At 54.4% G+C, this 25,290-nt stretch overlaps 1 protein-coding gene across 1 annotated transcript; it reads left to right on the top strand.

The window, feature by feature from the left end:
* Positions 1–267: 267 nt before the first annotated feature.
* Positions 268–24,940, top strand: Muc6 (mucin 6, oligomeric mucus/gel-forming). The gene is made up of 35 exons (XM_032891754.1): positions 268–325; positions 2,660–2,728; positions 2,900–3,143; positions 3,214–3,340; positions 3,859–3,949; positions 4,033–4,142; positions 4,298–4,505; positions 4,630–4,752; positions 5,065–5,185; positions 5,289–5,427; positions 5,496–5,600; positions 5,707–5,779; positions 5,876–6,013; positions 6,256–6,417; positions 6,503–6,597; positions 6,684–6,816; positions 7,050–7,299; positions 7,584–7,636; positions 7,736–7,845; positions 8,284–8,435; positions 8,607–8,748; positions 8,833–8,943; positions 9,479–9,664; positions 9,768–10,007; positions 10,726–10,882; positions 11,111–11,251; positions 12,162–12,224; positions 12,631–12,666; positions 13,064–13,243; positions 13,780–13,998; positions 14,366–15,714; positions 21,734–21,964; positions 22,625–22,761; positions 24,567–24,669; positions 24,884–24,940. The coding sequence occupies exons 1-35, from the start codon at positions 268–270 to the stop codon at positions 24,938–24,940; spliced, it is 5,913 nt and encodes a 1,970-aa protein (XP_032747645.1).
* The last annotated feature ends 350 nt before the right edge of the window (positions 24,941–25,290 follow it).

The raw sequence follows: 25,290 nt of genomic DNA on the forward strand, positions 1-25,290 counted from the left end.
ACCGTTGCAGAATTTTCCAAAGTCTGAGTCTTGATAAAGCAGAACCCAATATCCTGTTTGGCCACCGCTGTGCCAGGCAGGCGGTGGTGATCACAGGCCTGGAGTATGGGGCACACGTGGGTGTGGTAGGGGGAGGGCACGCCACCCCTATATAGGCTTGGGAGAGCTAGATGCTCAATCACAGCAGAGGCAGCAGCAAGACTGCCTGAGCGCCCAGCAGGAGAAGACCAGGGCTGGTGGTCACCTCTCTGCTCCAAGAGTGCCACCATGCTCAGGGTCGGACACCTGCTGCTGTTGCTGCTCTTCAGGGGATCCCTAATCAATGGTGAGTAGGCAGTGGCCAGTGCCCAGGGTGGTCTGAGTACCCAATGCCTTCCATAGGTCCCCGAGCATGGGAAAGTTCTCAGGTCTTCTTGTCTCATTGACTGCCTAAGGCAGGCTGGCCATATTAATGAACACTGATGAATGGGAGGTAGGAGGGGCCCAGCAAAGTGCTCAAACCTGTTCACCTCCTGTGAGCTGGGTATGGTAGCCAGGAAAGGAATGGGCTCAAACCTGAACCAGAATGGGGGTCCCTCCTGCACAGTCTCAGCAGTTTTGGTGACCACTAGCAATAGGACAGGCATGATACTCCTTTTCTCTCCCCATTGGCTCTGGCCCTGGGAGCTCTTGGAGAGGCTGAGGTATGTGGGGGCAGGCAACTGTGTCAGCCCAACAAAGTCTTTGGTGCTGGACCCAAAGTTCCCAGGTAGAATTTAGGTTCCACTCCTCTTCACCTCGCTCACTAACAGAACTGTATGGCTGGCTCCAGGTCTCAACTTCCCCTTCTGCATACGTTGTAGGAAGACATCTTGTGTCACCGCAGCCCACAGCTCTGTATGCCAGTCGGAGCTATCAGGGACTTCCCCTAGGGAGATGGACCGTATAACACCCAGCCTTAGAGTAGACCCAGCCTTTGGGCAAGGGTGCGAGGTGGGTCTCAGACTTGGAAAAATGTGATGCGCCTCCCCTCAGGCTACTCTGCTCCTCTCTCCGGCAATCTCCTCCCCACTGCATAGGGCCAGCTGTTCACACCAAAAGTACTTCTGAAAGTCATAAAGCAATGCCTATGGGTCCTACCAGGTCACCGTGGACCCTGCCTTGCCCCTTACTCAGCATGCCTGGCAGGAATAGAAGGGGAGCCTGGAACCAGGTCCCCTGGACCTATAGCCAGGGATAGGAGAGTAAGCCAAGGGAGGGCCTACTAGGAAAGGCCTAGCGGGAACCAAGGCTGAGGTCTGGGGAACTGTGTTGGGCTGCTCCTCTAACAGTGTTTGAGCATCACCTCTGTGCAGCCTAGCCGGAGGGCGGAAGTGAAGAGTATGAGGTCAGACTCAGGTGGGGCCTGAGGCTACAGAAGCTGGGAAGGAGACAGAGATGCCTGAGGGAGTCGGGTTAACTGGAGACAGGAGAGGCCACTCAACAAGCCCAGGAGTCCCCATTGGCAATGGCTGAGCTGCAGGTGGTCCCAGCAGGAGGGGCAGTGGTGCTGGTGGTCTCCTGGATATCTTCAGAAGGACCTCAGTTAGAGGCCAGCTCAGACTAAAACAGGGAAGCCAGGCCCATTAGGCTGGGGTCAGGGAGAGGGAAGACTTGTCAGGAGAGAGAGACAGGGGACAGGAGCCCCTTAGAGCACAATAGACAAAAGAGGGAGGGATAGAGCCAGACCCAAGTCTGGGGTCAAGAGGACAGGAGCTGGGTCTGTGCCATTCACATCACATAAAATGGGGCTGCTGTCTGGAAGAGAGAGAAACCTGAGCTACAGAGGCTGTTGCCCAGGGAGGCTGCCCATTCTCCATACCCTCAAGGATCGTTCTACAGAGGCAGATGCTCCTGACTTCCCTAGACATCACTTTAGATCTTCCGTTCCCACCACCTGCTGGGTCCTGAGGTGATGCACGGGCATTCACCAGGCTGGGGCTCAGAGGACAAACCCATCAAGGATGACAGTGTGGTGGAACAGCTTGAGATAACAGTCCCAACCATACAGATCTGGATACCACCTCCTTTGCCAGCCTAAGTCCCTGGAAGCTGAAACTTCCAAAGACACACGACAGCCATCAGCATCTGCATCCCTGTTGACCAGAGTGCCAGAGGCCCAGTGGTCCAGGGTGCAGGAAGGAGGTAGCTGCCACATCTCAAAACACACACACACACACACACACACACACGCACACACGCACGCACGCACGCACGCACGCACGCACGCACACACACACGCACACACACACACACACACGCGCACACACATGCACACACACGCACACGCACACACACACACACACATACGCACATGCACACACACATGCACACACACGCACATACACGTACAGACACACACACACACGTGCACACACACACACACATGCACACACACGAACACACACGTGCACACTCGCATGCACACACGCAGAGCGTGCAGGCCCTGGCAGTGCTGTAGTTTGGGTTTCCACAAGAAAGATCCATAATACAAGCTTCATCCCAGGCGTTAGCCAAGAGTTCTCATCCAAGGCACTAACTGGGGGAGGGGTATTCGGGAACTGTGACCTCTATGTCCGCTGGCCCCGCCTGCCCAGATCAGAGCCTCAATAGGAGCTGTGTGGGGGGTTCTGAGCTGTAGCTTCCTGCCTTACAGGTGCCGGGACAGGAGATGCCACAGACTCCACCTCTGAGGATAACCTGCAATCCTGTAAGGCCTAGAGAGAAGGCAGAGGCCAGGCCAGAGCTGGGTGGGCATGTGGGACTGGGGCTAGGGTGGGCTCTCTAGGGCCACAGCCTTTGGACCGGGCTGCCCCAGACATGCCCTGCCTAGACACAAGAAATGGGACTGAGAGTGAGTGTATCTTTTTATTCCCCGCAGCCCCAGAAAAGGGTTGGTGCTCCATGTGGGGAGCTGGCCACTTTTCCACCTTTGATGGCCATCAGTATAATTTCAAAGGGATGTGTAATTATGTCTTTACGGCCACCTGCGGGGATGACTTGCCCACCACCTTTAGCATCCAGTTGCGGAGAGATGGGGATGGGAACATCTCCCGGATCATCATAGAACTGGGAGCCTCTGTGGTTACTGTGAACAAAGAAACCATCTCTGTCAGGGACATTGGGTAAGCTGGTAGGGCAGCCGGGGTGGGGGTGGGGACAGAAGGAACAGCTGCTAACTTGTCTTACCCACAGGGTTGTTAGCCTGCCCTACACCAGCAATGGCCTCCAGATCACGCCATATGGCCAGAGCGTGCAGCTGGTGGCCAAGCAGCTGGAGCTGGAGTTAGTCGTCATGTGGGGTCCAGACGCCCACCTTATGGTAAGATTCACGAGCTGAGGGCTGGAGGGATGGCTCAGTGGTTAAGAGCACCCGACTACTCTTCCAGAGGTCCTGAGTTCAATTCCCAGCAAACACATGGTGGCTCACAACCATCTGTAAGGAGATCTGTGTCCTCTTCTGGTGTGTCTGAAGACAGCTACAGTGTGTACTTATATATAATAAATGAATAAATCTAAAAAAAAAAAAAAAAAGATTCACGAGCTGACAGACAGCATTCAGGAAGGGCCCTCCTCGAAGTGAGTTCCAGGAGCCCCGACTAGCGGGACAGCACTGACTGCTGGCCAGCAACCAAGAGGACCTGAGCTTAGATAGCAGCTCAGTTTCCCCATTTGAAAAGGAGAAGGATCCAGTCAGGGAAGAAACCACACGCCCTGCTCCCAGGAAGGGCAGGGTGGTGAGGTGGGAGTGCCTGGAACCTTGAAGAGTCTAAGGGTTCTCCAGCCAGGGTGGGGAACTCCTTATGCATTCCTACAGGGACCAACAGTATCACCCCACAGGTCCTGGTAGAGAAGAAGTACATGGGCAAGCTATGTGGACTGTGTGGGAACTTTGATGGAAAGATAGACAATGAATTTCTCAGTGAGGATGGTAAGCTGGGTCAGGGTGGGTGGTCAGGCCCCAGGCCTCTTAGTAGTCAGTCCCACACACTGATCTCTGTCCTGTGTCCCTAGGCAAACTTCTGGAACCCCATAAGTACGCTACACTTCAGAAGCTAGATGACCCCAATGAGATCTGTGCCCATGAAGCTATCCCCAGTCCCAGCATCCTGAAGACCAGATACGTATGTGAGGTGGCCCATAACCCAGGTCCAGAATGTGGCAGACACAAGGGGGCTGTGTAGGGTCTCTGGGACCAATGCCACCCCCACGACTGAAGCCCTGGGTATGATACAAGACGTGGCCTCGCCCGTATGACCTTGAGTGGCTCTCTGTTCAGGCACAGATCTGCAACCAGTTACTGACCCTGGTGTCCCCTGGGTGTGACGTGCCAAAGGAGACACTGATGTTGAGCTGCCAGGAAGACATGGCTGACTGTGCCCAGCCAGGCCAGCCCAACTGCAGCTGCGCCACACTGTCTGAGTACTCCCGCCGATGCAGCATGGCCGGCCAGCCCGTCCGAAACTGGAGGACCCCCGGCCTCTGCCGTGAGTTCAGGCAGGGGGAAAGGGAAAACAGTTTTGAGAAGGGCAGAAGCTAAGCAAAAATAAAGTAGGAACTCAGGAAGGCAGGTGAGATCTTCTTACCAGATCCCATGCCTGTTTCCTGCAGCCATGAGCCAGTGCCCGGCCAACCAAGTGTACCAGGAGTGCGGTGAGGTCTGCGTCAAGACTTGCTCCAACCCACAGCACAGCTGCTCCAGCTTCTGCACCTTCGGCTGCTTCTGCCCCCATGGTGAGGATATATATGAGCACCCACTTTCCCCAAAACTCACTCTCTGTTCCAGCTTGGCCTCGACACTCTATATCTGAGTCCCGGGTCCAGGCCTCGTCTACGGATCCCAAAACTTCCAGTACACCAAGGGCTCCATGCAGAGTGAGCAGTGGGGAGCAGAGGTGGGCTTTGAGTCATTCAAAGCACCTTCCCCAAGGCTGGCAGGGATGAAGGAGGGCAGAGCCTGAGACAGATGGACAGCCAGCTGAGGACGAGTCCCCACAGTGATAGGCTGCCTCAGGAACATCTGTCCCACGGAGCCCATGCCCTTAGGTACACTGCTTGACGATATATCTGGAAACCACTCCTGTGTGCCAGTCAACCAGTGCCCCTGCATGCTCAATGGTATGGTCTATGGCCCGGGGGAGATCACAAGGACAGCCTGCCAAACCTGGTGAGTATGGAAAAGAAGTTCTGCTAGCATGGAACCCGGGGAGGGATTCTGTTCACCCTGGGCCTCACAATCCCCTGGGGACGACCCCAATATCCACCTGCAGCCAGTGTACCATGGGCCACTGGACCTGTACAAAGCAGCCGTGTCCTGGCCACTGCTCCCTAGAAGGTGGTTCCTTTGTCACAACATTCGACGCCAGACCCTACCGTTTCCATGGCACCTGTACCTACACTCTTCTCCAGGTAGGAGGAGCCCTAAGGCTGGGGGAAAGGGAATAGTCCATCCATGTCTGACCTGTTCCCCTTCCCAGAGCCCACAGCTTCCCAATGAAGGCACCCTCATGGCTGTGTATGACAAGTCGGGTTACTCGCACTCAGAGACCTCCTTAGAGTCCATCATCTACTTGTCCAAGAAGGTAAGGCTGCCTGCTCTGTCAAGCACGTGCTATGTCCCACTCTCTGAAGGCCAGCGTCTGGCTCCTGCTTCTCTTACTTCCTATTCCCACTCCTCTGTCTCTCCAGGACAAAATTGTCATCTCAGAGGATGAAGTGATCACCAACAACGGGGACACCAAAGTGCTGCCATACAAGACACGTAAGTCCTTCTGGGGCCAGCACTGGGGACTTTGTTGTTGCCATGTCTTTGGAGCATGGCAGCAGGAACGGCCTTCTTAGCCCTGAAATCTTGCAGACAACATCACCATCTTCAGGCAGACATCTACCCACCTCCAGATGGCTACCACCTTCGGGCTACAAATTATGTTCCAGATGCAGCCTGTCTTCCAGGTGTACATCACAGTCGGGCCCCAGTTCAAAGGCCAGACCAGAGGTGAGCACTGTCCTGCTGGTCACTCTCCGAGTCAGCCTGGCTGTCTCCTCCCCGCTGCAGCTAGATGCAGAGGGGACCCACGAGTATCTTATACTGGCTCTCCAAATCCAGGGAACCTGTAGTTCCAGCCACATAAGACCAGTGATAATAAAGGGGCACAAATGCAGGGGGAGCGCTTTGGGTATATGGAAGACTGGATGGGAGGATCAGGACTCAGTTGCTCACAAATCCCGCCCACGAAGGGCTCTGCGGAAATTTCAACGGAGACACGACAGATGACTTCACAACCAGCATGGGTATTGACGAAGGCACTGCCTCACTCTTTGTGGATTCCTGGCGTGCGGGGAACTGCCCAGCTGCCCTAGAGCGTGAGACGGACCCCTGCTCCATGAGCCAGCTCAACAGTGAGTTTCCTGCACCCCCACCTTCAGCCATCTAAGCCCGTTGGGATGGGAACGGGATACCCACGGCTATATCTGTTGCCTCCAGAGGTGTGTGCAGAGACCCACTGCTCCATGCTGCTGAAGAAAGGCAGTGTGTTTGAGAAGTGCCACAGTGTGGTGAACCCCCAGCCCTTCTACAAGGTGGGTGCAGTGGGCACTTGAGGAGACGAGGGGAGATGGTAGCAGCACATGCAGTCCTAGATGCCTGGGTCCCACTCTCCCCACAGAGATGTGTGTACCAGGCCTGCAACTACGAGGAGACCTTCCCTCACATCTGTTCTGCGCTGGGGGCCTATGCCCATGCCTGCTCCTCCCGCGGCGTCCTGCTCTGGGGCTGGAGGAACAGTGTGGACAACTGCAGTGAGTGCTGACTGTGACGAGATAGTGGAGGGAGGGGTCAGAAGAGGCAGGGTCCCAGGCATAGCAGTGGTGTGAGCCTAGACCACAACAGGGCCCCGTGGTCAGCCTGAGGGGTTCTAGGGCCTTAATCTCCGCTCAGCCATTCCTCTGCCTGCATCACTACATCCCCAAGCCCCAGACCCTCTCCTCACACCACTTCCTGTCCTGAGAACCTGACCCCTCCATTCCCACAGCTGTGCCTTGCTCTGGCAACCGTACATTCAGCTATGATAGCAAGGCCTGTGACCGTACCTGCCTGTCTCTGTCGGACCGTGAGACAGAGTGTCACGCGAGTCCTGTGCCAGTGGATGGCTGCAACTGTCCTGAGGGCACCTACCTGAACCACAAGGCAGAATGTGTGCACAAAGCCCAGTGTCCCTGTCTGCTGGACAGCCACAAGTTTGTCCAGGCTGATCAGTCAACCATGATCAACGGGGTCATATGGTATGAAGGGAAGGACTGGGAAAGGTCTGGTGAGGGAAGGGCCTGTGCGTGTGTGCTCATGTGTCCCTGCCCCTCTTATTTTTTTTTTAAGATTTATTTATTTATTATATATAAGTACACTGTAGCTACCTTCAGACACACCAGAAGAGGGCATCAGATCTCATTACAGATGGTTGTGAGCCACCATGTGGTTGCTGGGAACTGAACTCAGGACCTCTGGAAGAGCAGTCATTGCTCTTAACCACTGAGCCATCTCTCCAGCCCCCCCTGCCCCTCTCTTATAGCTACTGCATCAATGGGCGTCTGAGCTGTCCACGGCAAGCAGAGATGTTCTTTGGTAAGTATATACCAGGGGATGACCATGAGACCCCGTAGAGAAGCCCCTGCACCACCTCGTGTCCCCAGTCCACCTGACCTGTCTGCTTCTTCCCTGCAGCATCCTGCCCAGAGCCCAAGACCTTCCAGTCCTGCAGTCAGTCGTCAGAGGACAAGTTTGGAGCTGCATGTGCCCCCACGTGCCAGATGCTGGCCACAGGCACTGCCTGTGTAAGAAGCAGGGCGGAGAGGGTTTCTAAAAGTCTACAGGAGCCAGTACACAGCAGGACCATGCTGCACTCAGTGTCCCTCTGGTTGTGGCTCTGTCTCCATAGCTAGTGCTGGGCATTGAGTCAGGAGCTGATTGGTAGCTAGGCAGTTAGAGGACAGGGTGCTTGTCTCTGGAATTCTTGAGGACATGGACTGGCTCCCGGCTTGGGAACTACAGCCACCTGTCTCTGAGTATGTGGCACACACACACACACACACACACACACACACACACACACCTGAAACATTACCCAAAGAGTGGCTTCTCTAAGAGTAAAACTCAGCTGTCCATAGAGACCTTAGAGAAGGCTGGACAAAAGAAAAGACGGGTAGTCTCAAGGAGGCTGGTTCTGGGATTGCAGAGTGCTTAAGGAGCTACTAACCCTGTCTCCCCACCAGGTACCCACCAAGTGCGAATCCGGCTGCGTCTGTCCTAAGGGACTCTATGAAAACAGTGACGGGCAGTGTGTGCCCGCAGAGGAATGCCCATGTGACTATGCAGGGACATCCTACCCTGGTGGTTCTGAGCTCCATACAGACTGTAAGACCTGGTAGGTCATGAACACCCAGACCCCTAGGGTCATCTGGGCAGGTGAAGACTCCCAAAAGTAAGTTGTCCCAGAGTAGGGCTCCCAGAGGTGGGGAATCCTAGGGTCACAGCCCAGTCCATCTCCCTGTGTGGAAAGACCGTGTCTAACCATTTCTCACTGCCATCTCCCCAGCACCTGCTCGCAGGGAAGGTGGACCTGCCAGCTTAGCACCCAGTGTCCATCCACCTGTGTCCTCTATGGCGAAGGCCACATCATAACTTTTGACGGACAACGCTTTGTATTTGACGGCAACTGCGAATACACGCTGGCCACGGTAACCACTGAGCCCGGGGTCAAAGGCTAACAGGAACCAGAGCGGGGACCATGAGGGCTTCTCCTCAATACCCTCTTCCTGCAGGATGACTGTGGTGCCAACAGCTCACAGCCTACCTTCAAGGTCCTGACAGAGAACGTCATCTGTGGGAAGTCGGGGGTCACCTGCTCCAGAGCCATCAAGATCTCCCTAGGTGTAAGTGACTGTGATGCCTAGGGTGGAAGAAGGCCGGCTGTAATTTGATCATCAGCCCCCAGGTCTTCCAAGCTTCCTCCTTTACTGAACACCCTCCCATCCTCCCTTCTCATTTGTATGACAGGAAGATGTGGCGAGAGATTGGTGGCCAGCTGGGTGGTTGCACACTCAGAGCTGGCCACGTGGTCTCCAACAGTTTCCCAGAGCCGTATAGCATTTCGTGGGCAGAAAGAAAGCTGCTCTCCAGGAAGCTGAATCTGTTTCCACATGTCTAGCACCTTCTGTCCAGAACTGGCTCCCAATAGATACTCCTAGACATGTCTTTCATTGTTGTTTTGAGACAGGGTCTCATGTAGCCAGGGCTGGTCTCGAGTTTATCGTGTGTTTTAGGCTGTCTTCAAACTGATCCTCACAAAGATGGAAATCTATCATGTTGGACTTCACCCCTCCCTTCCAAAGACTCAAGTCATCGACTGATCTGGGTACTGGGTGGGCAGGAAGAGAAAGCAGGTGATGACAACCCTTCCCCCCACAGGGGCTATCCATCACAATGGCAGACGGTAACTACACAGTCAGTGGGGAAGAGCCCCTGGTGCATCTACAAGTGAAGCCTAGCCCCCTGAATCTTGTGCTGGACATAGACATCCCTGGAAGGCTCAACCTGACACTTATGTGGAACAAGCACATGAGTGTCTCTATCAAGATCCGCCGTGCGACCCAGGTACTCACTGCACGCTTGCCAGTGAACCAAGGCCCTGGCTGGTTTCTGGGCGAGGGGTCCACCAGAAAGCCTGCATGACTCCCCAGCAACTGTTCCCCAGCAGGACCCCCTCTGTGGCTTGTGTGGCAACTCCAATGGGAACATGAAAGACGACTTCGAAACACGCAGCAAGTATGTGGCGTCCAATGAGCTGGAGTTTGTGAACTCGTGGAAGGAAAGCCCACTGTGTGGGGATGCGAGTTACGCGGTGGATCCCTGCAGCCTGAATACCTTCCGGCGCTCGTGGGCTGAGCGCAAATGCAACATTATCAACAGTCAGACCTTTGCCGCCTGCCACAGCAAGGTGGGTCCTGTCCTCCAAGACAGGGACGGCGGGCACAGTCCTCCTACCATCAGGCTCCAGGTTAGCTGGAGGTTATCAGGTGTGAAGAGGGGTGTACCCAGCACCGGAGGCCAGGGTCACCCACAAGCTAGAGATGATAAGCAGTGCCCAGACCTCTGCCCACCAGAGGACCATAGCAGATAAGACAATGAGTAGAAGTGTCACCCCAGGCAGACAGCTGGCTACTCTGGGATACGTGGCCCAGAGATGAGATATTCAGTCGTAAGTGACACGGCTATAGGCAGGGATGAGCTTTTTGGACTCAGAGGTAAACCCTGATCTTTGGTGCTCAGAAAGAATTGCAGGAGACTACCTCATGTGGGGCAAAGTACTTATAGCCAGGGGACATCTGGGATAGCTTAGAGGAGCTGAAGAAGGGAGCAGAGACCCCAAGAGGATCAGGCATGCAAGCAAGCGACACCCAGCTTGGGTTTGCCACACTCTGGTCCCAACAGGAGTTGTCTCTAATGGATACCCCAGAGCAGGGGTGACTGAGCACCAACAACATTCACCTCTGGAAGGTGACAGCCGATTAGAGCTATAGCTTACACTAGAAGATGCCTCTCGGAGAGCCAGGATACGCCCCCTCCAAAGCCTATTCCCCAAGGTAACAAAGTCTGAACTCCACCTTGCCACCACCGCAGCAGCCAATGCCAACATGGCACCCTCCTCTCCACAGGTATACCACCTGCCCTACTATGAGGCCTGCGTGCATGATGCCTGTGGGTGCGACACAGGTGGGGACTGCGAGTGTCTGTGTGACGCGGTGGCTGCCTATGCCAAGGCCTGTCTAGACAAGGGCGTGTGTGTGGACTGGAGGACCCCAGACTTCTGCCGTGAGTGTCTCACCCCATGCCCAAACCTGCTCCACCCAGGGGCTTACCCCAGAAGCCTTCTCTCCAGGTAGGCACCAGGCTGTACCCCTGCAGGGCAACCTTGGGTCACCAGCGGTTCCCCAGGCTCTCTCCTCCCAGACCCACCAAGAGGAGGCCTCCAACAGACCCCAAGCCCTTCATGCTGGCATGTAGGCCTTGGTGCCAGCTGATGTGCGTCCTTCCTCTCAGCCATCTACTGTGACTTCTACAACAGCCACACACTGGTGGGTGACAGTGGATACCAGATAGCTCAGCACAACTGCACGTGGCACTACCAGCCCTGTCTCTGCCCTGGCAGCCTGGGAAGCTTCCCGGACACAAACATTGAAGGTATGAGGGCCTGGGACGCACGTGCCATGCCTATGGCTTTTGTTCATTCAGCCATTCATAGGTCCATCCATCCATTCGTGCAAATGTCTATTCATGATGCATTCATTCGTTTGCACGCAGATCCACTCTCCCGCATCCGTCCACCCACACTCCTCGGCACACATTGACCCCAGTGCACACTCATCCACACACACATTCACTCACTCACACACTCAGAGAATGTGTACTGAGTTCTAGGCCCTGTTTTCAATTGGGGACCTGGCCTCACCCAAACTAGCCCTGCTCCCTGGCCTGGCAAAGATCCTTAAAAACCAAAATAAGGAATTAAAGAACTGTCAGATGGCATGCCTGCCCATCCGGAAGTTAAAATGGGTGCCACAGGAACCCCACAGCTAGATGGGTTGCTGCTGCTCTGGAAAGTCTCTGGCAGGGGGAGCCAGGCTGGGGCAGGAGCTGGGACACAGGTGGAGATCTCCACATCACAAGAGAGCGATTAGGCCAGTCACACACGCCTTTAGTCCCAGCATTCAGGAGACAGAGCCAGGGGAATCTTTGAAGTTCAAAGCCAGTCTGGGCTACATAATTAGTTTCAGGTCAGCTAGAGTTACATAGTGAGATGTCTCAAAAAGATAGGTAGGTAGATAGATAGATAGATAGATAGATAGATAGATAGATAGATAGATAGATAGAATAATAAAAATGTAGTTAAGACACAGGAATCAGGAGCCAAGAAAGCAAGGGCAGAATGGGCAGAGTTGTAGGGCCAAAGAGTAACTTCAGGAGCTGGTGTAAAGTGAGAGGAGGAAGGAGGGAGGTGGAGGCAGGAAGGTAGGGTAGGGAGCACAGCAAGGCAGGGCTCCCTGTGGGCAGGTGGGGCTGGAGTGCTGAGCCTGCCCCATTTCTACCCCAGGCTGTTACAACTGCTCCCAGAATGAGTACTTCGACCACAAAGAAGGGACCTGTGTACCCTGTGGTAAGTCCAGCAGGCACTCCCGCGACCAGCCCTTGTGTGGGTAGCCTGTGTCTCAAGCTTGTCCAGGCCTAGTAACTCCTTCCTAGATCCTCTCCCTCAGGACACTGACGCACTGGCTCAAACAGAATCCTAGGCCACAGCAGAAACAAAAACCCCTTCGTCTGGACCCCTTGGTCTCTGCCCTATTCCCCAGCCCAGCCACTACATACCCACAGCCAGAGTGCCCCACACCAGCCAGGGTACTTGGATACACAGTGGGAATTTTCTTATGAACCCAGCCCTAGATCCCTACTCTCCCTGCAAGGCTGACAAAGAAGAGAGGGAAAGAGGCAGGGGTGGGAAGGGCCAGTCAGGGGAGAAGCTTCACACACAGCTATCCCTGACAACGCCTGCCCTTCTCTTACAGCACCACCTACTACCACACCACCGCCAACCACCACAGGTGATTGCTCACCCACTTGGTACCACAGGATGAAGGCTTCCTGCCCAGGGCTCACCCTAGCTCCAGTGGACAGCCCTCCCCACCCCACCAGCCCAGCTTCTACATCTGCCAGGCCCTGGGAGGGTGGGTAATGTACCCTGCAAGCCCTAGGTTACAAGGGAAAGAATTTACAAAGCTTAGCTCCTGGCCAGCCATTGATGCTGGCCACTTGACTCACCTGACTGAGCAGGAAGCAGGGCCTCCCCAGGTAAGTCTACCAGGAGTCCACACTGCCTTCAGAGGTCCATGAGCCACCCTATACCTTTTGCCTCCCCCCCCCCTCACGAGCTCTTCCCGGGATGGGGGAGCTCTGGAGCCAGATTCTGCCCATCCATGAGATCACATATGCTCTATACAGGTTCACAGCCTACTACTGCAACCCCCATCAGCACCGAGTTCCACAGTTCCAGCTCTACAAGCACACCTGTGGGCCCCTCCTACTTGCCAGGTCTTCCAACCCCACCGCCTTCAGCCCCATCCTCCACTGAGGAAGGAACAGACTGGACCACTCCCAAGAAATCCACAGTCTCTTCAGGAGGTAAAAAGGGAGAGGGGAGCACAGTAGAATTCTAGGGTATGGAGGGTTACTACTTACGGCCTTCCCTCTGACATATGCCTGAGGTGGTGTCTCAGCACAGAACTAGCTGTGCGTGAGAGGCAGGATGAAGATTTTTCCAAAAACCTAGTTTACAACTCAAGCTGGTCACTCAAGGTAGCATTCCAGGCTGTCTGGAACTTCTAATAGAATATCCATGGGAACTGCTGGGCCTCCACCCTGCAGCCCACCCTGCTCACACACCACGGCAATCCCAGATGCTGCTGGGGACACTGAGGAGAAACCAACATCCTTCCAAAGAGTATGAGTAGAGAACCGAGAACCTGTGTCATGGCCTGGGGGTGAGCCCACTCCAGGCAGACAGACACCAGCAGGCTGGGGAAGGGACAAGACAGGTGTTCAACAAGCTATAAAGAGATAACAATAAGTCTCCTGAGGGCCAGAGCAAAGAGCAGGGGGCTTGAACATGCATCTGGAAAGCAGGAGGGAAAAAACATTGCCACTACTTCCCTCTACAGAATACCCCGAAACCACTGTGGCTACCAGACCACTGACATCACCTTTGTCTCCTACGTCTATACCGAAGTCAACACCCACAAGGCCCGCAGTGACAGAGGCAACATCCAAACCCACAGCATCTTCCCTCAGCTCATCCACAAAGACCACAGCCGAGTTCACAGAGAGTACCACAGTGACACTGCTAACCTCAGTAATGACTGGGATGTCTACCAGCCAAGGTGAGTCAAGGCCTGTGGGAAGCCACGGCACTCAAAACACATGTTTGACTATGACTCTCAGTAGAGGACATCCAACTCAGGAAGAGGATCTGTATATTCAAGGGATGAGGGAGAAAGGGAACAAAGGGGCAGACAATAACTGAGGAGGAGAAACAGCCTACATCAAGGTAAGTGTTCAGGAGGAAAATGTAGAATTCCACTAAAATTAGCCAGAGAAAACCAAATACCTCAAGAAGTGGGCAATTCACAGGGAATCAATCTACCATGCTTGATGAGCAGAGAGAATATCAAAGAACAGGAACACAGCATAAAACAAATGAAGGGCAATGAGCTTAAACTGATTATTATTCCCTGCCACAATCCACAGTGACATCAACCCAAGAGGAAAGTCACCATACAGCCACAACAAGTTACTCAAGAGAGACCACAGAGGTACCTCTCACAGGAAGGACTACCATTACCACACATCAGTCATGGTCAAGCAATAGCCTAGCACCACCTAAAACAAGTACACCAGCTCCTCAGACCTCTTCAGTCACATCACTGCCATCACTTTCACCTTCCTCTGTGTCACCAACTTCAGAGGTACACATCACCCCAACTAGCCCACACAGTCACACAGTCTCCTCGGTTTCTATGTCTGGCCCAGTGAGCACCATTCTACAAACCACGATAGAACAAACACCACCTCCAAACACACCCACAGCTGCCATTTCCTCAACCAGCGCCACCACCCAAACTCAAAGCTCTTTCTCCACAGAGAGAACCTCTACTTCCCACCTCTCCCAGACTTCCTCCAACACTGTTCATCCATCCACAGCAGGACCCACAACCACTGCCACCAAGTCCACCATGGGAGGAACTGCTACTCCAGTGGTCCACACCACCTCAGGCGCAAGTAGCACTCCCCAGGCTGGGAGTTCCACACACCTTCCCACCACTGCTGCTGTCTCCAGCACAAAACACACCACAGGTGTCTCCTTAGAAACATCCGTGCAGACCAACACAGCCTCCCCTACACCGTCAGCTCTTCAGACCTCACTGGCCACAACACTTCCCTCATTTTCAACCTCCTCAGTGACGCAGACTCCTGAGGTAATTGTCACTCCTACACCCCAACACACAGTTTCATCCGCCTCTACCTCCACAGCAAGGGCAACCATTCTTCCCCCCACCCTGGAACAAACTCGGCCTCCTCACTCATCAGCACCTGTCATTTACACAACCGGCGCCCTCCCCCAGACCGAAACATTCTCCACAGGCAGGACATCCCCCTCTACCTCTCACCTCTCAGAAACAGCTTCAGTGACTGCCCACGGGTCCACATCAATTCTAGGGACCTCCAACTCACTTAAGCCAACCGTGAGTTCAACTGGCACACCCGTGATCCACACCACCTCAGCCACAACCAGCGGCCCTCAGACTCCACGCACCACACACCCTTCACCCACCGAAGCTGTCTCCAGCACAGTACAAACCACCGGGATCCCCTCAGGAACATCCATGCAGACTGCCACCAACCTCCCGACCCATTCAGGTCCTCAGACCTCACCGTCCACACAATCCCCACTGATATCCACCTTAGCCGTGACACCCACCACTGAGACACTCAACACACCAACCAGCCAACACTCGGTGTCACCGGCCGCTACCTCCACGCCACCGAGGACTGTCCTTCCAACCACCCTGGAAGGCACAAGGCCGCCTCACACAACAGTACCTGTCATTTATACAACCAGTGCCACCACCAGCACAAAAGGCTCACTCTCCACACACAGGACATCTACAGCCCATCTCTCAGAGTCTTCCGCCATGACACCCACTCAATCAACATCAATTCTCCCTACTACCAACTCACTTAAGCCCACCACCGGTGTAACTGCTACCTCAGTGGTCCACACCTCCTCAGGCACACCTAGCAGCCCCCCTACTCCACACACCACACTCTCCCCACCCACGCCAGTTTCCTCCACCACTACACACAGCACAGCTCCCCACGTCAGAACATCTGAGCCGTCCACCACCACACTCCCAACACCATCAGCTCCTCAGACCTCTTCAGTCACATCACTGCCATCACTTTCACCTTCCTCTGTGTCACCAACTTCAGAGGTACACATCACCCCAACTAGCCCACACAGTCACACAGTCTCCTCGGTTTCTATGTCTGGCCCAGTGAGCACCATTCTACAAACCACGATAGAACAAACACCACCTCCAAACACACCCACAGCTGCCATTTCCTCAACCAGCGCCACCACCCAAACTCAAAGCTCTTTCTCCACAGAGAGAACCTCTACTTCCCACCTCTCCCAGACTTCCTCCAACACTGTTCATCCATCCACAGCAGGACCCACAACCACTGCCACCAAGTCCACCATGGGAGGAACTGCTACTCCAGTGGTCCACACCACCTCAGGCGCAAAGTAGCACTCCCCAGGCTGGGAGTTCCACACCTTCCCACCACTGCTGCTGTCTCCAGCACAAAACACACCACAGGTGTCTCCTTAGAAACATCCGTGCAGACCAACACAGCCTCCCCCCTACACCGTCAGCTCTTCAGACCTCACTGGCCACAACACTTCCCTCATTTTCAACCTCCTCAGTGACGCAGACTCCTGAGGTAATTGTCCTCCTACACCCCAACACACAGTTTCATCCGCCTCTACCTCCACAGCAAGGGCAACCATTCTTCCCACCACCCTGGAACAAACTCGGCCTCCTCACACATCAGCACCTGTCATTTACACAACCGGGCGCCATCACCCAGACCTAAACATTCTCCACAGGCAGGACATCCCCTCTACCTCTCACCTCTCAGAAACAGCTTCAGTGACTGCCCACGGGTCCACATCAATTCCAGGGACCTCCAACTCACTTAAGCCAACCGTGAGTTCAACTGGCACACCCGTGATCCACACCACCTCAGCCACAACCAGCGGCCCTCAGACTCCACGCACCACACACCCTTCACCCACTGAGGCTGTCTCCAGCACAGTACAAACCACCGGGCTCCCCTCAGGAACATCCATGCAGACTGCCACCCACCTCCCGACCCATTCAGGTCCTCAGACCTCACCGTCCACACAATCCCCACTGATATCCACCTTAGCCGTGACACCCACCACTGAGACACTCAACACACCAACCAGCCAACACTTTCGGTGTCACCGGCCACTACCTCCACGCCACCGAGGACTGTCCTTCCAACCACCCTGGAAGGCACAAGGCCGCCTCACACAACAGTACCTGTCATTTATACAACCAGTGCCACCACCAGCACAAAAGGCTCACTCTCCACACACAGGACATCTACAGCCCATCTCTCAGAGTCTTCCGCCATGACACCCACTCAATCAACATCAATTCTCCCTACTACCAACTCACTTAAGCCCACCACCGGTGTAACTGCTACCTCAGTGGTCCACACCTCCTCAGGCACACCTAGCAGCCCCCCTACTCCACACCCCACACTCTCCCCACCCACGCCAGTTTCCTCCACCACTACACACAGCACAGCTCCCCACGTCAGAACATCTGAGCCGTCCACCACCACACTCCCAACACCATCAGCTCCTCAGACCTCTTCAGTCACATCACTGCCATCACTTTCACCTTCCTCTGTGTCACCAACTTCAGAGGTACACATCACCCCAACTAGCCCACACAGTCACACAGTCTCCTCGGTTTCTATGTCTGGCCCAGTGAGCACCATTCTACAAACCACGATAGAACAAACACCACCTCCAAACACACCCACAGCTGCCATTTCCTCAACCAGCGCCACCACCCAAACTCAAAGCTCTTTCTCCACAGAGAGAACCTCTACTTCCCACCTCTCCCAGACTTCCTCCAACACTGTTCATCCATCCACAGCAGGACCCACAACCACTGCCACCAAGTCCACCATGGGAGGAACTGCTACTCCAGTGGTCCACACCACCTCAGGCGCAAGTAGCACTCCCCAGGCTGGGAGTTCCACACACCTTCCCACCACTGCTGCTGTCTCCAGCACAAAACACACCACAGGTGTCTCCTTAGAAACATCCGTGCAGACCAACACAGCCTCCCCTACACCGTCAGCTCTTCAGACCTCACTGGCCACAACACTTCCCTCATTTTCAACCTCCTCAGTGACGCAGACTCCTGAGGTAATTGTCACTCCCTACACCCCAACACACAGTTTCATCCGCCTCTACCTCCACAGCAAGGGCAACCATTCTTCCCACCACCCCTGGAACAAACTTCGGCCTCCTCACACATCAGCACCTGTCATTTACACAACCGCGCCATCACCCAGACCAAACATTCTCCACAGGCAGGACATCCCCTCTACCTCTCACCTCTCAGAAACAGCTTCAGTGACTGCCCACGGGTCCACATCAATTCCAGGGACCTCCAACTCACTTAAGCCAACCGTGAGTTCAACTGGCACACCCGTGATCCACACCACCTCAGCCACAACCAGCGGCCCTCAGACTCCACGCACCACACACCCTTCACCCACCGAGGCTGTCTCCAGCACAGTACAAACCACCGGGCTCCCCTCAGGAACATCCATGCAGACTGCCACCCACCTCCCGACCCATTCAGGTCCTCAGCCCTCACCGTCCACACAATCCCCACTGATATCCACCTTAGCCGTGACACCCACCACTGAGACACTCAACACACCAACCAGCCAACACTGGTGTCACCGGCCGCTACCTCCACGCCACCGAGGACTGTCCTTCCAACCACCCTGGAAGGCACAAGGCCGCCCTCACACAACAGTACCTGTCATTTATACAACCAGTGCCACCACCAGCACAAAAAGGCTCACTCTCCACACACAGGACATCTACAGCCCATCTCTCAGAGTCTTCCGCCATGACACCCACTCAATCAACATCAATTCTCCCTACTACCAACTCACTTAAGCCCACCACCGGTGTAACTGCTACCTCAGTGGTCCACACCTCCTCAGGCACACCTAGCAGCCCCCCTACTCCACACACCACACTCTCCCCACCCACGCCAGTTTCCTCCACCACTACACACAGCACAGCTCCCCACGTCAGAACATCTGAGCCGTCCACCACCACACTCCCAACACCATCAGCTCCTCAGACCTCTTCAGTCACATCACTGCCATCACTTTCACCTTCCTCTGTGTCACCAACTTCAGAGGTACACATCACCCCAACTAGCCCACACAGTCACACAGTCTCCTCGGTTTCTATGTCTGGCCCAGTGAGCACCATTCTACAAACCACGATAGAACAAACACCACCTCCAAACACACCCACAGCTGCCATTTCCTCAACCAGCGCCACCACCCAAACTCAAAGCTCTTTCTCCACAGAGAGAACCTCTACTTCCCACCTCTCCCAGACTTCCTCCAACACTGTTCATCCATCCACAGCAGGACCCACAACCACTGCCACCAAGTCCACCATGGGAGGAACTGCTACTCCAGTGGTCCACACCACCTCAGGCGCCAAGTAGCACTCCCCAGGCTGGGAGTTCCACACACCTTCCCACCACTGCTGCTGTCTCCAGCACAAAACACACCACAGGTGTCTCCTTAGAAACATCCGTGCAGACCAACACAGCCTCCCCTACACCGTCAGCTCTTCAGACCTCACTGGCCACAACACTTCCCTCATTTTCAACCTCCTCAGTGACGCAGACTCCTGAGGTAATTGTCACTCCTACACCCCAACACACAGTTTCATCCGCCTCTACCTCCACAGCAAGGGCAACCATTCTTCCCACCACCCTGGAACAAACTCGGCCTCCTCACACATCAGCACCTGTCATTTACACAACCGGCGCCATCACCCAGACCGAAACATTCTCCACAGGCAGGACATCCCCCTCTACCTCTCACCTCTCAGAAACAGCTTCAGTGACTGCCCACGGGTCCACATCAATTCCAGGGACCTCCAACTCACTTAAGCCAACCGTGAGTTCAACTGGCACACCCGTGATCCACACCACCTCAGCCACAACCAGCGGCCCTCAGACTCCACGCACCACACACCCTTCACCCACCGAGGCTGTCTCCAGCACAGTACAAACCACCGGGCTCCCCTCAGGAACATCCATGCAGACTGCCACCCACCTCCCGACCCATTCAGGTCCTCAGACCTCACCGTCCACACAATCCCCACTGATATCCACCTTAGCCGTGACACCCACCACTGAGACACTCAACACACCAACCAGCCAACACTCGGTGTCACCGGCCGCTACCTCCACGCCACCGAGGACTGTCCTTCCAACCACCCTGGAAGGCACAAGGCCGCCTCACACAACAGTACCTGTCATTTATACAACCAGTGCCACCACCAGCACAAAAGGCTCACTCTCCACACACAGGACATCTACAGCCCATCTCTCAGAGTCTTCCGCCATGACACCCACTCAATCAACATCAATTCTCCCTACTACCAACTCACTTTGAGCCCACCACCGGTGTAACTGCTACCTCAGTGGTCCACACCTCCTCAGGCACACCCAGCAGCCCCCCACTCCACACACCACCACACTCTCCCCACCCACGCCAGTTTCCTCCACCACTACACACAGCACAGCTCCCCACGTCAGAACATCTGAGCCGTCCACCACCACACTCCCAACACCATCAGCTCCTCAGACCTCTTCAGTCACATCACTGCCATCACTTTCACCTTCCTCTGTGTCACCAACTTCAGAGGTACACATCACCCCAACTAGCCCACACAGTCACACAGTCTCCTCGGTTTCTATGTCTGGCCCAGTGAGCACCATTCTACAAACCACGATAGAACAAACACCACCTCCAAACACACCCACAGCTGCCATTTCCTCAACCAGCGCCACCACCCAAACTCAAAGCTCTTTCTCCACAGAGAGAACCTCTACTTCCCACCTCTCCCAGACTTCCTCCAACACTGTTCATCCATCCACAGCAGGACCCACAACCACTGCCACCAAGTCCACCATGGGAGGAACTGCTACTCCAGTGGTCCACACCACCTCAGGCAAGTAGCACTCCCAGGCTGGGAGTTCCACACCTTCCCACCACTGCTGCTGTCTCCAGCACAAAACACACCACAGGTGTCTCCTTAGAAACATCCGTGCAGACCAACACAGCCTCCCCTACACCGTCAGCTCTTCAGACCTCACTGGCCACAACACTTCCCTCATTTTCAACCTCCTCAGTGACGCAGACTCCTGAGGTAATTGTCACTCCTACACCCCAACACACAGTTTCATCCGCCTCTACCTCCACAGCAAGGGCAACCATTCTTCCCACCACCCTGGAACAAACTCGGCCTCCTCACACATCAGCACCTGTCATTTACACAACCGGCGCCATCACCCAGACCGAAACATTCTCCACAGGCAGGACATCTCCCTCTACCTCTCACCTCTCAGAAACAGCTTCAGTGACTGCCCACGGGTCCACATCAATTCCAGGGACCTCCAACTCACTTAAGCCAACCGTGAGTTCAACTGGCACACCCGTGATCCACACCACCTCAGCCACAACCAGCGGCCCTCAGACTCCACGCACCACACACCCTTCACCCACTGAGGCTGTCTCCAGCACAGTACAAACCACCGGGCTCCCCTCAGGAACATCCATGCAGACTGCCACCCACCTCCCGACCCATTCAGGTCCTCAGACCTCACCGTCCACACAATCCCCACTGATATCCACCTTAGCCGTGACACCCACCACTGAGACACTCAACACACCAACCAGCCAACACTCGGTGTCACCGGCTGCTACCTCCTCGCCACCGAGGACTGTCCTTCCAACCAATGGACACACAGCACTATCACCTTCCACATTCATTCCATTGAGCACCATTCTCCCAACTACTACAATGAACGGTACAAGATCCCCTCAAACAGTACCACCTATGCCGTCTACTACCATTGCCATTACCGAAGCTTTTACCTCATTTACCACAGCAACAACTTCTCCTTCAGGGTGGAGTCCCTCCTCTGTTCCCCACAGCTCCACTATTTCCCCTTCCTTTTCATCCTCCACCAGTGCTCTCTCTCCCCCTACCAGCTTGCTATCGACTTTGGTTTCTCTCAGTGACAACCCCCACTCTCCGTCCCTGCCATCATCCACGTCTCTCCCCCCTAATTCTGGTCTCACTACATCTTTTCTTCCTCCTTCAGCATCTTCTCCCCCATCCTCCCTGACATCCCCTCTCCCTCCTACTTCACGACCTATGACTTCCACCCTACAGTCCACACTCACTCCCAGCTCTGTTTCCCATTCCCCTCTGGTTACTAAACCCACAGCATCCCCTCCTCCATCTGTCTCTGCCTTTGTGTCTCCTTCTGCTGCCTCTACTCCTGTTAATTCCTCTGTGTCTCCTCTTGTTACCTCCATTTCTTCCTCTGTTCTCCCTACTAGCCACATGACTCCCACCCCATCGACTATGCCAACCTCCAGCATTGGTCCGCTCTCCACTTCCAAGACCACCTCTCATGTACCCACATTTTCTTCATTTTCCTCGAAGTCCACCACCTCCCAATTTACCTCCCTTACTACCCAAGCTGCTACATCAGGGCTATTGTCTTCAACCATGGGCATGACAAACTTCCCAAGTTCCCCAGACACCAACCATACCACTAGGCCTCCTGGTACCAGTCCACTGCCCACATCTGTGTTCCTGAGCCGCAGCACGACTCCCAATGGAAACTCCTCTCCTTCTACCCCAACATCGCCCTCCGGTCTGGGCTCCTCAGTCTCCTCACCACCCACAGATTCAGGTAAGTACTGTGTGGCTGGGTCCCTGGTCCCCTAGCCTACTTAGGTTCCATCTGTTTACTCCTCAGGATTTTACACAGCAGGTGCTGCGTAGTCTGCTGTGCTATACTTCCCTCCTGTGCTCCCACGCTGCCTCTGTGCGGGCCTTGGAGCATCTTTTGGGCTTTTCTGGTGCTAAGTGCAAGCTTCTTTCTCATCACCTCAGGAGTACTTCTCTGTTCACCCAGTCTGGCTGAACAAGAGACTTAAATCCTCCTATAGTTTAAGCCAGTTTGACTTCTCTGGCCCTCTACTGCTCCCTGCAAGGGGTCACTTGTGCCCCACGAGCCTGCTGTAGTCTTGAGTTGCTTTGGTCCCAAGATCTCTAAGAAGCCCTCCACACCTGGCTAGCATGTGGGGTCTGGCTAGGCCCTTGTGTTTAGGCGTGCAAACTACCCCAGTGCTGAAGAAAGTGATCGCCTAGTCCAGGCAAGGAAATTAATATGTACCATTTGCCCATGGTTTTTATAAGCTATCCTACCCACCTATCACTAATGCCACCCAGAGGAACGTGATCCCAACACAATGTCAGCCTGCACAGCGACTGGAATTCAATATGTACTCTGAGGACAGACACCCTTGAGGGTTCCACTCAGAGCACGCAACTTGGGGCCAGGTTTCCCACACAAGCTCCAGGCCTCCTCATGCAAGAAGTCTTCACAGAGCCAGCAATCAGTTCCTGTTTGTGCTTACAGCTTGTTTAAGTTCAGGCTGTTTCCTGAGAAAACAGCCCCAAGAAGTATGGAGAGAAAGCAGTGTTACAGCATAGGAAGAGTTCACCCCAAAACTCCTCGGAGAAGTAGGCCAGGGATAAACTTGGATACATGAGAGAAGATACAGGGTGCAAATCTGTCACCCACAAATCCTTTTTTGTTTTATCTTGGTTTTGTTATTGTTTTTCAAGACAGGGTTTCTGTTCTAGAACTCACTTTTAGACTCGGCTGCCCTTGAACTCACAAGCAATCCACCTGCCTCTGCCTCCCAAGTGCTAGGATAACAGCTGTATGCACCATGCCTGGCTCACATATCATTTTTAACTTAATATGTTGTGGGTACAACTTGCAGGAGCCAGTTCTGTCAGGAGGGTTCTAGAGACGAAAAGGTCATAAGGTTTGGTGACAAGCCCCTACCTGTTGAGCCACCTTACTTAACCCAAGTTCCACATGGGCAGTATCAACCCAGGCTCTTCTTGACTCACGGTCTTTCGGCATATGCCTCCCGAGAGCTGATTGTAGGTAATATACCTGCCCATACTGGCAGATCCTAAGGCCAACAGTACAGCCTGACTGCTGAAGTGTCACTACCATTTGTCATCCAGAAGCCCAGAGGAAAAGGCTTTCTCTGCTGCGCCCCTTAACCCAGGTGGCACAATGCTTCTTCTTCTCAGATATTGTATGTTCTCCTGTGAGGGATACAGACATTCTCCTCCGATACCCTCCTTGGCCCTTAGTATGTCCTCCATCCAACAGGCCTAAGACACCTTTACTGGGGACGCGGGGGAACTGACTCAGATTCACTTGAGCCTGGCTCAGTGCCAGATCCTTTAAGAAGGCTTTGAAGGGGTTGGGGATTTAGCTCAGTGGTAGAGCGCTTGCCTAGGAAGCGCAAGGCCCTGGGTTCGGTCCCCAGCTCCGAAAAAAAGAACCAAAAAAAAAAAAAAAAAAAAAAAGAGAAGGCTTTGAAAACTGGAAGGATAAGGAGCTATGTAGGACGAGTCAGATGGGGACAAGGTAGTATCTCAGACCCCCTCTTCGGCCTCCATCCTCAGGGGCCTGCAGCTTGCAAGAAGAGGAGCACCAGATTACCTACCAGGGCTGTGTGGCAAATGTGACTCTAACTCGTTGCCAGGGTTTCTGTGCCTCCTCTGTCAGGTGAGTTGCTGGCAAACACCCTCCTGTCTGCTGGGGCCAGAAACCTCACAGGAGCTGGGCTCTCAGTGGTTCCCATGCCAGTTCTGACTGGCAGAGGTCTAGGCAGGTCACTCTGGCCACACTTGTCTTGCCCATGAGCAGGTGCTGGCTTCAGAGGGCCTGGCCTTGGGTGTCAGGGGGAATTCTGACCTTGCTGGTCTCTGTTTCTTGGCAGTATCAATATGGACACCCTGCAGCTGGAGACCAGCTGTGGCTGCTGTCAGCCCCTTAGTACCTACAAGAAGCAACTCTTGCTGCCCTGCCCAGATCCCAATGCACCAGGTCAGCAGCTCACACTCACTCTCCAAGTGTTCAGCAGCTGTGTATGCAGCTCCCTGCAATGCAAGAACTGAACAGCACCAACTAGCCTCTGGGTACAAGAAAATGCTATTCTCATTACCTCCCCAACACTGGTAACATGCAAACCCTTTATTGGCCATGGGCATGGCCTCCAAGAGACATTGACCACGTTTCATCCTGAGGTAGCTACAGAGAAATAGCTGTCATGCAGAGCCTCCTACCACCGTCTCCTGTACACCTTGACCAAGCAAAACAGGCCTTATGGTGGAAATAAAGTGGCAT

Source organism: Rattus rattus, chromosome 2 (assembly GCF_011064425.1).
Source record: "Rattus rattus isolate New Zealand chromosome 2, Rrattus_CSIRO_v1, whole genome shotgun sequence".
Taxonomy (NCBI): domain Eukaryota; kingdom Metazoa; phylum Chordata; class Mammalia; order Rodentia; family Muridae; genus Rattus; species Rattus rattus.

Bases quoted from the DNA above. Each gene is read 5' to 3' on its own strand.
- Muc6 (XM_032891754.1), top strand. From the start codon at position 268: ATGCTCAGGGTCGGACACCTGCTGCTGTTGCTGCTCTTCAGGGGATCC. The intron at 8,944-9,478 runs GTAAGTGACTGT...TTCCCCCCACAG, and splicing joins CCATCAAGATCTCCCTAGGT to GGGCTATCCATCACAATGGC. The intron at 10,008-10,725 runs GTGGGTCCTGTC...TCCTCTCCACAG, and splicing joins TTGCCGCCTGCCACAGCAAG to GTATACCACCTGCCCTACTA.